Genomic DNA, 13,625 nt, shown 5'->3' on the forward strand with positions numbered 1-13,625 from the left:
TAGTTCTGTTTACTTACCTGTCTCCCGGCTCCCTGTGAAGTTTCGTCGCATTCCGTTGCAGTTTTCTTGCATTCTCACCTGTAACATAGAAATTTTTCATACAAATTTTAATAAAATCACACTTTTTCCCCTTTTTTCCAAATTTTTTCTATCGGACCCTCGCTAGCTTGTTACACCATCTTATCAGGCTAACGGAGGCGCATCTTTTGACGCCTCACACGTCTCGATAGGACCACCCGTTTTTGAAATTTTCGCCCGTCACACCCGCCCAATTGTGTTCAGGTTGTAAAAGGGACTTCACTTGGGACACCCCATACCCAGATCTACTTCGCTTTTACCGCCACCTAGGGCCAAAAATTGTCACCTAAATCAACAGCTCCCTTAATAACAATAGTTTAGGATTACTTTGCTAGTTCTACCCGTCCTCTACTTCGGAAAAATACCACTTCCAGTAAATCTCCCTTCAGCTGCTCTCACTCGCTTCCTCTGTTTTCGCTTTCATTGACGACATACTAAATTTTTTTTCATACTTTCTTCTAAACACTTTTCCGATCTAGGCCAACATGGTCCTAGCCCATTCACCACCGCGTAAGGCGGCCAATACTCGCCCCCCAGACAGGAACCGCAGGAACCTCACCCGCATCTCCGAAACTCCTACGGACATTATAACACAGCAGAGTCCCCCGCCGCTACCCACCACCTCTAGAGCAGGGCATTCACGCTCTCACTCCCCGCGTATCTCCCCTCGGTCACCCCCGCCCAGGGGGAGGGCTCAAAGGCGATCGCCCCTACCCCCTCTGCCGCGAATAGATAGCAGATCCCCGACTGATCGGCAGGTGTCTACTCCTCCTCCGTCACCGTCTAGGGGGTGGATATCGCTTCCCAGCACCCCATCTAGCAGACAAAACTCACCTAACCCCCCACGCGAGGGCGGAGAGGACGAGATCCCGGCCAGCTGGGAATCGCTCTCTCCTTCCTCGATGGCCACCCCCGCACTGGTGTACTCCCCACCCACGCTGATTCGTCGCTCTCCAAGCCCTGCGACTGCACCAACGCCGGCAATTGCACCAACCCCAGAACCCGCCCGGCCCCCCCGACTGCTCTTCAAACGGCGTTCATGCTCATCGTTGACTCCGCTAAGGAAATTATGGCCAAAATCTCGGAGGGGAAAAGCGTGACTAGCGCTAACAAGAAGCGCATCAAAGACCTCGCGCAGAACATCATGGGCGCCGTAGAGATGGCCAAATACGACGAGCCACCTGAACTCACCAAACCGGTATATTACGCCGTCCTCCAAACGATCCGGGAAACCATCAGAGAGGAGCTCAAAGCGCAGGCCCCTCCCCTTCCACCTCCAGCGCCTACTCCGGTGCCTCTTACAAAATCCTTCGCATCGGTGGCTGCAACCACCCCCCCACCCAAACGCCCCGCGCCGCGATCTCCTGTCCAGCCGGCGATGATCATCAAAGCCAAGGCGACCGGCGATCATCAACCGGTTGTCTACGATGAGTGGCGCAAGAAGATCACCTTCCGTAATAGCACTTTCGCGCCATCGCAAGTGCGCACCCTGCGCAATAACACGGTAAAGGTGAATTTCGATAACGCCGCACAAAGAGATGAAATCGTGGCAAGGGTGAACAGGATACCGGGACTTGTGGCAGAGGAGTCAAGGCTCCGAAAGCCCCTCATCATTCTGAAGGGGGTCAGCAAGGAAACGCCGAAAGAAGAGTTGCTAGACATAATCAGCAGCCAAAATCAGGTGGCCGTCGACGATCTCCGTCTCTGCTTCCTTCTGAGGAACAGAAACGACAAATTTTACAACGTTGTTCTAGAAGTGGCGCCGGCAGTTCGGCGAACCTTGGTGGAGGAGGGCCGCGTCAACGTGGAGCATCAGAGGGTACACGTGGCGGACTTCAGCCGTTTTGTGCAGTGCCGGAAATGCCTTCAGTTCGGGCACACTGGCAATAAATGTGAAGCGGAGTTCTACCCGTGTGCCCACTGCGGCTCCGCCGCGCATCACATCTCCACCTGCTCCCATAGAACCGATCCAACTAAAATGTGTTGCTACAATTGCAAACAAACCAACAGCACAGGCACCAATCATTCTGCTCTGGACACTAAAGTTTGCCCCAAGATTCTGAAAGCCCAAAAATCCCTAAACGAATCAACCGACTATGGGTACTAAAACAGTAAAAATTGTACAGTGTAACCTCAACCGGTGCTATACATCCCAACAGGAATTTCTAGTTCACTTTCGCGAAAAGAATTTCGATATCGCCTTGATCTCTGAACCCTATGTGGGTAGCGGCTTGGAAGTTAGGCCCCCACCGGGAATAAATGTCTACCAATTTTCTAATGGCTCCCGAGTCAAGGCTTGCATCCTTACTAAACCTACCGTGGCTGCCATTGGCGTCACGCAACTATCTACCGCGAACCTAGCAGTCATGGCCCCGCTGGTGGATCAAACAAATATCGCCGCCCTTTCTGGGGAAGGGTTGGACCGCGTGGTGGACCAATTCACCGCCAACATCCAACGGGTCTGCAGCAGGGTTTTCCGCCGAAACCAAAGCCCAAAATTTCACAACCCATGGTGGTCAGACGACCTCGAGAACATGAAAAAGGAATGCATCCGCCTACATCACAGACTCCACTATCTAAAGAAAGCCAACAGACCGCTCGGCGATGCGATCAGCAACTACCAGGAGGCAAAAAAGAACTACGCCCTTGCCATCTCAAAAGCGTCCACGGAACATTTCCGGCAATTTTGCGACGCACAGGATAAGGAGGATGTTTGGGCGGTCACCAACCGCATTATTAAAGAATCACCCCTCAGGAGACCACCACAGACGTTAAAAATCAACAATTCATACACAGACAATAGCCCCAACACCGCCCATGCACTGCTCAACCACTTTTATCCTGATGACACTCCTGACACTCTCAATTGCCAAAGGGAAATACGAAGCAGTATGGACGACTTGCCAGACTCGGAGGATGGCCCACATCGGTCACAAGAAGGCTCCGGGAGGAGACCACCTGACCTCAGACATCTGTAAGGAAGTATTTGATGAATATCCTGAATTTTTCACCAATTTGTACAATAGATGCCTGGAACTGGGATATTTCCCGAAAACCTGGAAGAAGGCGGTGGTCAGGATCCTCCCGAAACCTGGCAAGACCGATATGGAGGAACTCGGCTCCTATCGGCCTATAGGACTCATCCCCGTGTTCGGCAAGGTCCTAGAAAAGCTGCTGATCAAACGGATTACATACAAAGCGGAATGCGAAGAACAACTCTCCAACAGACAATTCGGATTTAGGGAACAAACATCCACTACAGACGCTCTCGAGTTGGCCCTAGAGACCATAAACAACGCCAAGAACAACAAAAAGCAAGTCGTAGCAGTCTCACTGGATATCAAAGCAGCATTCGACAATGCCTGGTGGCCGGCACTCTTTCGGCGGCTTCGGCACATCAAATGCCCTAGGAATATCCACCGCATCGTCCGGAATTATGTTTCGAACAGGACCGTAACCCTGGATTACGCCGACAGCACGGCGTCCAAAGAGATGACCAAGGGGTGCATCCAAGGGTCGGCCTGCGGACCGGTGTTCTGGAACATAATTCTGGACGAACTCCTCACGTTGCCCCTACCTGACGGCGCACACATCCAAGCATTCGCGGATGATGTGTTGCTGATCGTCGAGGGTCGAACACGTGAGGAGGTGGAAAAGGTCTCTGAGCAAAGCCTACAAGATATTCATGCCTGGGGCGAACGAGTCAAGCTACACTTTGGGCCCGACAAAACTAAACTCATCTCATTCACCAAACACACACAGACCGCCATTATCCGCATCGACAACACTCAAATACCAATCTCTGACACCATCAAACTCTTAGGAGTTATAATAGACAAGAGACTCACATTCATAAACCACACCAAATACATTATACACAAAGCGACCAAAGTGTACAAAAATCTTATACGATTCGTTCGGCCCACATGGGGCGTTCACCCAGAAAATATTGACTGCATCTACAGACAGGTCGTGACCCCCATTATTACCTATGCGGCAGGGATATGGGGGTCCGCAACGAAATACCACCTGGTCCGCCGAGCGCTCCGGTCATTCCAAAGGAAATTCGCGATCATGGCAATACGCGGATTCCACACAATATCTGCCGTCGCAGCCGACGCACTGGCACGATTTCCGCCTTTACACTTGGTGGTTGACGAGGTGCGTGAGACACACCGCATTAAACAGACCGGTATGTTGGACTCCCTCCCTGAGGACATTGGGCTGTACCGGCGCGTCCGAGTTAGGGACCTCCTGCATCCAGCCGAGCGGGTCACTATAGACTACAGCACGGCGACCACGCAGGAGGAAACCGACTACCTCATGAACCCGGAGGCACCCAATGTCTTCACGGACGGGAGCAAACACGACAATGGGGACACGGGGGCGGCATTTGTCATCATCATGGAGGGACTGCCGGGGGGATCCGTGACCAGGAAATTTAAATTGTGCAGAACCGCTACTGTCTTCATGGCGGAACTGTACGCAATAGCCCAAGCCTTGGAGTGGCTTCGTCTTCGAGACCACTCCTCGGCCAAGATCTTTTCAGACTCACTATCCGCTATAAAAGCTATCCAGGACCGCAGCAACACAGACTATCTCGTGAATCGTATTCACAGAGATCTGTTCTTGCTGCGGTCCAGGAACCAGGTGGTGGACTTTGTGTGGACGAAGGCTCACGTCGGGATAGTGGGAAACGAGATCGCGGACGCGACAGCCAAAGAGGCGGCATCTAAAAAGACAGCGTCCGAGGTCAATTTCTTCCCACTCTCCCACGCCAAGCGACTCCTAAAAGCGGCAACGCTCCAGGCTTGGCAGGCGGAGTACGAGTCGGCCACGCAGGGTGCCACCACCAAAGCCTTCTTCCCCTCATTAACAAACATCTTCTCCTTCCTTAGCACATTCAAAATCTCCTTTGCCCTTACGCAAATATTAACTGGTCACGGATACCATAAGGCGTACCTCCATCGCTTTAAGATCACAGACAATGACAAGTGCCCCTGCGACGACACCACAACGCAGGACGTACAACATATACTGATGAAGTGCCCAATATTCTCAAAAACACGTCACGATTACGTCGTGGCGTGCCAGAGCCATCAGATTGAGGAGTTCGATCTCCTACAATCAGCTCAAAAAGATGAAACAACGAAGACCCTCAATACTCATATAAATAAAATCATACAAAACCTAAAGACCATAAACGGGACATAAATAAACTCTTCTTCTTTCTCACCCCTACCTTGTATCACAAAACTTTTTCTTTGTAGTAAAACTGTACCATATAGCATTATTATTTTACATACCACATACTCTGTGGTGGGACTCCCTGCAAATTTTGTATCAATTAGCAAAAAATAGCAGGGAGCCCAAACTGAGCCCATATATAAATGATACAAATATTTGACTATTATTCGCCCAATATATTAAATTCTAGCCTATAAAAAAAAAAAAATATTATCTATTTCATATAATTATCTATAAGGCAGTTTATAGTAAATACAAAAAATGTTTAATTTACTTTTGTGGTTAATAAAAAAAAAATAAAAAAAAAAATAAAGAAAAAAAAACCGGATCGTAAAACGTCATGGAAAATGGGACGGCATGCGTTGCAGAAAGGAGAAGAAAGGAGCGGGAAATGGGAAGGAGACACGTAGTGGGAAACAGGACGGGAGACATTGCAAAAAACGTACGGGATATCTACATTACATAGCAGGAAGCGGGATTGGAAGTTTGCGGTCCGATACACGCAGAAATGAATCACGCGGGCGAAGCCACGGGCAAAAGCTAGTAAAAAATACAAATTACTATTTATTCATTATTAATGATTTCTACCAATTATGAAGTATGTTCAGCTTGGCAATATTGAGTGAAAGGGACACATAAAGGAAGTTTTTCTCTTTCGAGAGCTATTATTGTATGTCAGGTACATATGTCGTAATGAACCTTCTAGCATGGATTTGATAAGTAGGTACTTCTACGGAGTACCTACTAATTCCATCCCTTCTATTTGTACGGAATATCCTCACTACCCTCTCTTTTATATTTGGGTATACGCACGGAATTAGTTGTACGGAGTCAAAGATTTTAGAAAACCCCTTAACTCCTTAGGTAACCCCTTATCTAAAATCTTTGTACGGAGTATATACTAATTCCATGGGTATATGACATTGATTCGAAATGAACAAAATCTACCTCTATGATAATGAACACAGAAAAAAAATATGTTCTCTTATATGTGGATACATGGAATTAGTAAGTACTTCGAATGAGTACGTACTAATTCCGTGGAGGAATATTTTACTTTGATTGACAAAGAGAAATAAAGTTATTCGAACTAAGACTAATAGATACAGAAGACTTGGCTTTTATTATTCCGTGCTTACGCCTTTTAAGAAACTTATAAGAAACTAAAGACAATGGCTGTATGGGCTTACATCCTCGCCTTATTTCTATAAGGATAAAAGAAACAAAAAACCTCTTTGACCCTTAATGAATGAATGAATGTGACTGACTTTTCATTCATTCAAAGATTTCCGACAGTGGTGCAATAATCTCAGTGATTATTTGTTTTGGTTTTATACCTACTACTCCACCAAAACAATTAGGCACATGGCAAACATGGCGTCACTGTAGCTAGGGAGGGGAATATTCGAGACTCGCTGATACCTAGTATGAAACTGGTAAGTAACTATTGTGAATACAACTTAGTATGTGTATATTATAACTATACTTTATTTATTTTGGGAACAGAGAACTGTGTGTGCAAAGGAAATAATAAAACTCCTAATTGATTAAATGTACTTTATTTATTGGAATAATTTGAAAAATTGTTCTAATCAGAATCTAATTCTTCAATCCCTGACATTCTTTCAAAATCTGAATGTGATTCCAAATCACTGTCATCGCTGTCGTCATTTACATTTATGACTAACTCTCTTGCGTCTTCTAAACCTTGCTTTTCCCAGTACGCCTTCCGTAACCGGTCCACGTGATTAATTTCTTTTTTCCAATCGTCTTGCGTTATTGATTGTATGGCTTCCCTGGCTAGTTTTTCGATTTGTCTCTCTGACTGATCGACATTCTTGTCGGCGACTCTTTGTTTGACCAGGTTCCAAATGTACTCAATAGGATTGAGGTCACATTGATATGGTGGAAGTCTGAGGACTTCGTGACCGCTCTCCTCTAAAAGTTTGTCCACTAAATATTCTTTTTCCGGTCGGTTGCGAATTATAATATAATTCAACTCAGCCTTTGTCATTCGCGGGTCAAACGTAATGTTTCTCTCGCTCAGCCAATTCTGCATGTCTTGTTTACGAGCGGCCATAGTAGGAGGCTTATTTAATTGCTTGCTGTGGTAGGGCGCGTTGTCTATGACAACAATACTGTTAGGTGGCAAATTTGGAATTAGTTTTTCGGTTAACCATTTCGTGTAGTTTTCTGTGTCCATTTCGTCGTGGTAATCCCCTTTACTACTTTTACATTTGTATAATAAGTCTGCACCTTCGACGAACCCAGTCTCTCCTCCTGAAATACAAAGATATAAACATTAATAAACAGTGTAGTGACATGAACAATAGTTAAATTATTAAAGTAGAATATCACGTACGTGCAGAAATATTAATTATATGGAACCCTAATAAGACAGCTCATTGGGTATTACCTGCGTGAACGATTATCCAGCGTTGGCCAGCACTATCGTTTTTTCTTATGCCTGGGACCGTTTGACTTTGCCAACACTTGTTGACAGTGTAATGCGAGTGGACCCATGTTTCATCGGTAAAAATAACAGGTTTTTTTTCCGGGCCCAAGTCGTCGTTTTCTTTTAATCTTCTTAAGTAACGTGCACGCCACGCTGCTATTTCAGGTCTTTCTATGAGCACGTCTCGTTTTTTGGAGCACTTTTTGAATTTAAATCCCAAACTTTCTGTTATAATTTTTCGCAGGGTCTCTCTTTGACCAGGAAAGTTAAGATCTCTCTTAACAACGTTTAAAATTTTTTTCAATGTAGGCACTTCTTTGTACACGTCATAAAAGCTTTCAATTTTTGTTTTAATTGCACAAATCATGAAGTCATCAATTTCCAGCTTTTTCTTTTGTTTTCGCTTTTTCCCTGGAGTGGGTAATTTGACTGTCTCTGTTGGGGCTTCGCTTGACGTACCCGGCTGTGGTGAAAGCCTTAGTTTCTCCAAAACTTCTTTTTCCTCGTTTTTTATTCTGGCCAATGTGCGTCGACTAATGCCAGTAGCCGTACACACTCGCTTTTCCACTTGAGATATTGGAATAGCTATTCCATGCAACTTTTCTTCCTCAAAAAAATGTAATACTTTTAATATCATTGTCCTTTCGGACCCACGGATAGTTTTTTTCCTACCCATTATGAGGTTAACAAAAAATATCAACAACAAAAACAACACGGGACTTTTAAACAACACAGAATGAATTAATAACAATTATTTAACAAAAATTAACAACACAAACTCAACAAAAACCCAACTGACAACGAAAATTTTAGGAGGCGCGAAAGCACGTGGTGTAACTGCAGAGCGCGAGTACACGACTGCGCGTCACTAGGGAGAGCGCGGGGAGGTGAGACGAGGTACGGGCGCCGAAACCGCATTCCTGTCATGCGCCTAATTGTTTTGGTGGAGTAGTAAATAAATAATTTAACGCTCAATTTTATCATTCTTAAAAACAAACAACTTTTAGATTAATTGGCACTACTGTCATGGGTTTTGGTAGTACCTATCTGTGTTGTGTTCAATAAATTATATTACCTGTAGGTAGGTATGCATAAAAGCATTAATTGTAATGTGGTAAGAGCATTACAAATTATAATAAAATTTCAGTGTATAGTAGTATACGTGAAAGAGGGAGATGGTACTGGGGACAGCGCCTGGCGGCAGGCGAGGCAGCGCCCTGCTGCAGCCACGAGAGGTAAGCATGGTAAGCTTTTACTATCTTTCTCATAGAGTATAGAAATTTATTTATTTAAGTTCTTAACTATCCAAAATTTCAGTGTGTGTTGTTGTGTGAGTACATAGTAAGTAGAGGTATGTGGTCCCACCCAGAACAGAACCATTCCATATCCTTTTGTGGTTGTTATACGAGGTGACTAAGTCCAATATCATTTCCAAGAGGGTTGTTGACAGGTTGTAAAGTAACAACTGTGATTTCAAAATTTTCTTTTTATGCTGAACCTGAGCACCATTGAGTCATAGCTTGACAACAGGCAAGGATTAGATAGACAGTGAGACTTCTAAATGTAGTGCATTAACAATATTTATTGAAGGCCATAGGAATACCATAGTATTCCTATGCTGATTAAAAATAAAGTGAACTTGACAAATACAATAATTATTTATTTCTAATAACAAGGCTTTGCCTGACTTAATTTTCCGGGATGAAAGATACAACTCATGTACAAAATTTCAAGAAGATTGGTTGAGTAGATATAGCGTGAAGAGGTAAGAAACAAACTCACTTTCATATTTATAATATTAGTTAGGATGAAACACACAATAACTTTCTTGGCACTATTAATGCAGTGGTTTGCTATTGCCTTATTTTTTCACACACAAGGTAATAAACAACAATGTGGGAAACATTGTTGTTCACTGGAAGCAAAAGTGGCTATGAAAACGGCTATACATGGGTCAGATTGATATACAAACTCTGGAACCTCGATCGTTGGGAACTGTATCCGTTTTTATAACAAATTGCCTAAATGGATTCTTGATTTGCCGGACAAAAAATTTAGAAATTATATAAAAGAAGTACTTTGTAAAAAGGCATATTACAAGTCTGACGATTATGTGGATGACAATAATGTTTGGCCCAAGCATGGTGCAGTATCCTCATAACATATGTAATTGGTTTATGATATTATTACGTATGTGTTGTACATTTAGCTTTTTATTTTATAAATATATATATATTTTGTGTGACAATTTTCAATAATTTTATTGGAAATTCAACTTTTATTTTATTTATTCATTCAAATTTTGACATTTTTAATAATGATGTAAATTCGTCCTCCTAATTTTTAATATATGTATAAGAGCTATATTTCTTAATTGACGTCCTTGGAGAAAAGGCTGCGGTGAAGTTTGTTGCGCCGCTTCACCTGCGCTTTGGAAGCCGGCAGTAGACTTAGTTTAAGTAATTTTTGACGTCAATAAGTGATGTATATCATCCTAAATTGAATAAAGAATTTTGAATTTGAATTTGAATAATTACATAAATTTCATTAGAAGGTGAAATAAATGCGAAAAAAAGCTAGTAAGTAGTAATAAAATAAATTCAGAAATCTAATATGAGTTTTGAAAATAACTAATATTATAAATGCGAAAATAAGTTTGTTTCATACCAAAAAAGAACTGTCCCTGTGGGAAATTAACTCTGGTGAAGCCGTGGGCAAAACAATAAAGATATTTAAATATAAAAATTAGATATTTTTGATTATATTATTTTTTTTTTTTGGAAATCAGGTAGTAGAGACCACAGTGGAGAACGTAACAGAGCCGAGTGCAGAGGCAGCGCGAGCTTTACATGAGCGTTTGGTGGCGTACGTGCACGCAGTCGCGGGCGCCGCGCCGCGCGGCGACGTCTGGGTCGAGCACTCGTACGCGCGCGCGCGGGAGCTGCCGCAGGCGCGCGAGCTGCTGGCGCCGCGGCCGCCGCCCGACGGCGAGCTGGACGTGTGCCGGCTCGAGCGCGCGCCGTCGCCGCTCGAGCGCGCGCTCGAGCTCGAGCACGAGCACGAGGACGACGCGCTTGATGGCGACAGCGACGCGCCCCCCGACTGGGAGACCAAGGTGGCCGCGCTCGCACCCAGCTCCGCCCACGCGCGCCTCGCCGCCGCAGCCGCCGACATCCTGCAGCGGCTTCGCCTGGCGCGGTTGGCGGGCGGCGGGTCCGAAGCCACGCGCGCTGCGGCGCGCCGTCTGCGGCTGGCGCTAGCCCCTCTGTGGGTGTGGCCCGGCCCCTCGCAGTTGCGGCCGGCGCCGTGGCTGAACGCGGCGCTGCTAGCGCACTTGCCGCGCTCGCTGCGGCGGCTATACGACGATGTGCTGTCGCAGCTGCGCCGCACCGCGCCGCGACTTACGGAGCGGCTGATGCTGGGGCGACTGCCGCCCCCCGCCTCGGACCCTTTGGGCGCGGTTGGCCCGGCGTTGGGCCCGGATGCGGCGGGTCCGGTGCTGGCGTGGGTGAGCGCGGGCGGCGCGGACGCGCGCTGGACGCGGCGGCTGGCGGCGCTGCTGCACGTGCGCGAGCTGCGCGCGGCGGGCGGCGGCGCGCCCGACGCGTGGTGCGCGCAGGCCGCCGCCGCGCTCCGCGCCGACTTGCTGGAAGTTATCGCCGAAGCCGGGTGAGTGCCAATGTCACATGTCATGATGATGTGATGAATATAAACTTTCAGACGAAATTGTTATTAAAGATAGTCGTTCGACAGGCCGCGTGGTGTGGTGGTGTGCGGCTGCGGGGGCGGGGCGGCGCTAGCGGCGGTGGTGGGGGGCGAGGCGCGCGGCGTGGCGCTGCTGGCGCCGCCGCTGTTGACGCCGGAGGGCGGGTGGCCGCAGCGCTCTCTGCCGGCGCGCGCGCTGCTGGTGGTGGGCACGGGGGCGGGCGGCAGCGGGCGCGGCGCCGCCCACGCGGCCGCCGGTCGCCACCGCCGGCTGCTGCTGGTGGCGGGCGCGGACGATGCGCTAAGGCTGCCGTACGCGCATCGCGCGCGTCTCAAGTTGCCGCAGCACGCGCTCGACGCTGCTATCGTTGTCAGTTTCCTAATTCATATTACATTTATTATAATGGTGGATCACTGGAGTGATTATACTTCTGTACAATGTTATCAGTAGCTTCTCATTGTAGCTGTGTCGTTCACAGGAGGAGGTGTATCGGTGGGCGCTGGAGATGAGCGAGGCGGGGTCGGGGTCGGAGTCGTCGCCGGCGCCGTCGCCCGAGCGCCGCCGCGACAGCGACACGAGCGAGGACGCCTCCAGCCTCGCCCTCGTCACACCTAGGTATTAACTAAACACAGCACAAATCCCAATATGTCTATGTAATGAATATGTCAGCGAGTCTATTCATGAAATGTTTCATTTGTTTTTCAGGTCCAATCGATCTATTGAAATCGTCGGTGAGTTTCCTTTATACAATTAATAGACTTCTTGAATATACGTATACGATTGGATATGACAATCTGATGTAAACATCGATGAACCGCCGCGTTCCTCTTTGTATTATACTTACGTATACACAGAGGGCCGCGTGGTATCGCGCGTGTCGGGCCACACGCCGCTGGCGCTGCAGCCGCCAGCGCCGCAGCCGCCGCAGCCGCCGCAGCCGCCGCCGCGGCGCCGCGAGCTGGAGCCCAGCGCCGCCGACATCCTGCACATGCCCATCGTGTTCGCGGACGACGCGTCGCTCGCCGCGCCGCCGCCGCTCACCGTCACCAGCGGCGATGCCAGGGGCTCTGTAAGTTTATATGCAAACTTTATAATCAATTATCATAAACACGAAAATCTTCATACACATTCATGCAGATTTTATCTTTCTAATAAATATATTTTTTAAGAAACCATACGATAAAATAAGTATCAACACTGAAGCAAATATGTCAATAAAAACGTCCGCGACAGATTATATAGCTATCATACTAAAGAGAGTGACTAAGAAGTGACTAAACAATTTTATGCTTTAAAATCGTTGGTGATTTTTGACTGAAGATATTCACAACAATTATAAATTCTGATGAGTTTCAATATTTTGACGGCGTCAGTGTATATTGAGCCTTTAAGTTCGACATAGATCAAGGGATTCATTTGAACACTAGCACTTTTTCACGTAAATTTTTATATTAAATAGTAATTTCTCACAAGCTACAAACTACTGGCCAAAATAGGTTACCTCTAGTTTACAAGTGAATGTCCGGGAGGACCCCTCCTGGTCTATCACTTGCCATTCTCGTGCTGCTTTCGTAGTTTATGTATACTCGTTAATCGAGTCGATACGTGTTGTGTGTGAGCCCGTGACGACGCGAACCCGTGTGTTGCAGAGCGGGCGCATCACGCGCGTGATCGTGGCGAAGCGCGGGCGCGCGTCCGGCGCCGGCGCGCTCGTGCTGCGCCGCGCTGACTGAGCGCCGCCGGTGAGTCCACACGTTCGGGTCACTGTGGGGACAATAGCGTATTCATATACGCTACTCATTTTTATTTTGGTGACTATTCGAAGGTCCTTGTATATTGGAATAAGTAGTAGCCCCTCAAACCTGAGATATGTACCTATGTGCCTACTAGTAACCAACCTAGTTACTGACGAAGGGGTGTTATTTTCAAGTTCTTTATTTTAATATTTGTTTAATCTATTTTCAGATAATCTTCCAGTAACTGTCGACCGTTTGTAAGTGCAACAAGCATGAATAGCATCTATAAAAAAATAAACATATTCAATAATTTTGGTGGTATTTCATTATTAACTATCCTATTTATTTTGTTTTTATTATTTATTTAACGTTTTACACATGTAATGACGGACTTAAAAGCCAA

The 13,625-nt window shown here is 46.6% G+C and overlaps 2 protein-coding genes across 3 annotated transcripts; one reads left to right on the forward strand and one right to left on the reverse strand.

The window, feature by feature from the left end:
- Positions 1 to 6,868: 6,868 nt before the first annotated feature.
- LOC128674238 (uncharacterized) lies at positions 6,869 to 8,743 on the reverse strand. Its single transcript, XM_053752701.2, has 2 exons — positions 7,742 to 8,743; positions 6,869 to 7,605 (listed from the first exon to the last, which is right to left on the reverse strand). Exons 1-2 carry the CDS (start codon positions 8,454 to 8,456, stop codon positions 6,914 to 6,916), a joined length of 1,407 nt encoding a protein of 468 aa, XP_053608676.1. The 5' UTR covers positions 8,457 to 8,743; the 3' UTR covers positions 6,869 to 6,913.
- LOC128674236 (KAT8 regulatory NSL complex subunit 3-like) lies at positions 8,738 to 13,533 on the forward strand. Of its 2 annotated transcripts, none has more exons than XM_053752699.2 (8): positions 8,738 to 9,024; positions 10,569 to 11,449; positions 11,534 to 11,855; positions 11,965 to 12,101; positions 12,192 to 12,217; positions 12,341 to 12,555; positions 13,136 to 13,228; positions 13,452 to 13,533. In XM_053752699.2, exons 1-7 carry the CDS (start codon positions 8,956 to 8,958, stop codon positions 13,217 to 13,219), a joined length of 1,734 nt encoding a protein of 577 aa, XP_053608674.1. In that variant the 5' UTR covers positions 8,738 to 8,955; the 3' UTR covers positions 13,220 to 13,228; positions 13,452 to 13,533. The 2 variants fall into 2 exon arrangements, with proteins under 2 accessions (XP_053608674.1, XP_053608675.1); XM_053752700.2 differs by having other exon boundaries at positions 8,738 to 9,015.
- Positions 13,534 to 13,625: the final 92 nt, after the last annotated feature.

Source organism: Plodia interpunctella, chromosome 12, assembly GCF_027563975.2.
Source record: "Plodia interpunctella isolate USDA-ARS_2022_Savannah chromosome 12, ilPloInte3.2, whole genome shotgun sequence".
Taxonomy (NCBI): Eukaryota; Metazoa; Arthropoda; class Insecta; order Lepidoptera; family Pyralidae; genus Plodia; species Plodia interpunctella.

What these genes read in the sequence shown, in the direction of transcription:
- LOC128674238 (XM_053752701.2), bottom strand. Translation starts at nt 8,456, where the DNA reads ATGGGTAGGAAAAAAACTATCCGTGGGTCCGAAAGGACAATGATATTA. An exon ending in CTGGATAATCGTTCACGCAG is followed by an intron (nt 7,606 to 7,741) that starts GTAATACCCAAT and finishes TTTGTATTTCAG; the next exon opens with GAGGAGAGACTGGGTTCGTC.
- LOC128674236 (XM_053752699.2), top strand. Translation starts at nt 8,956, where the DNA reads ATGGTACTGGGGACAGCGCCTGGCGGCAGGCGAGGCAGCGCCCTGCTG. An exon ending in GAAGTTATCGCCGAAGCCGG is followed by an intron (nt 11,450 to 11,533) that starts GTGAGTGCCAAT and finishes GTCGTTCGACAG; the next exon opens with GCCGCGTGGTGTGGTGGTGT. An exon ending in TCGATCTATTGAAATCGTCG is followed by an intron (nt 12,218 to 12,340) that starts GTGAGTTTCCTT and finishes ACGTATACACAG; the next exon opens with AGGGCCGCGTGGTATCGCGC.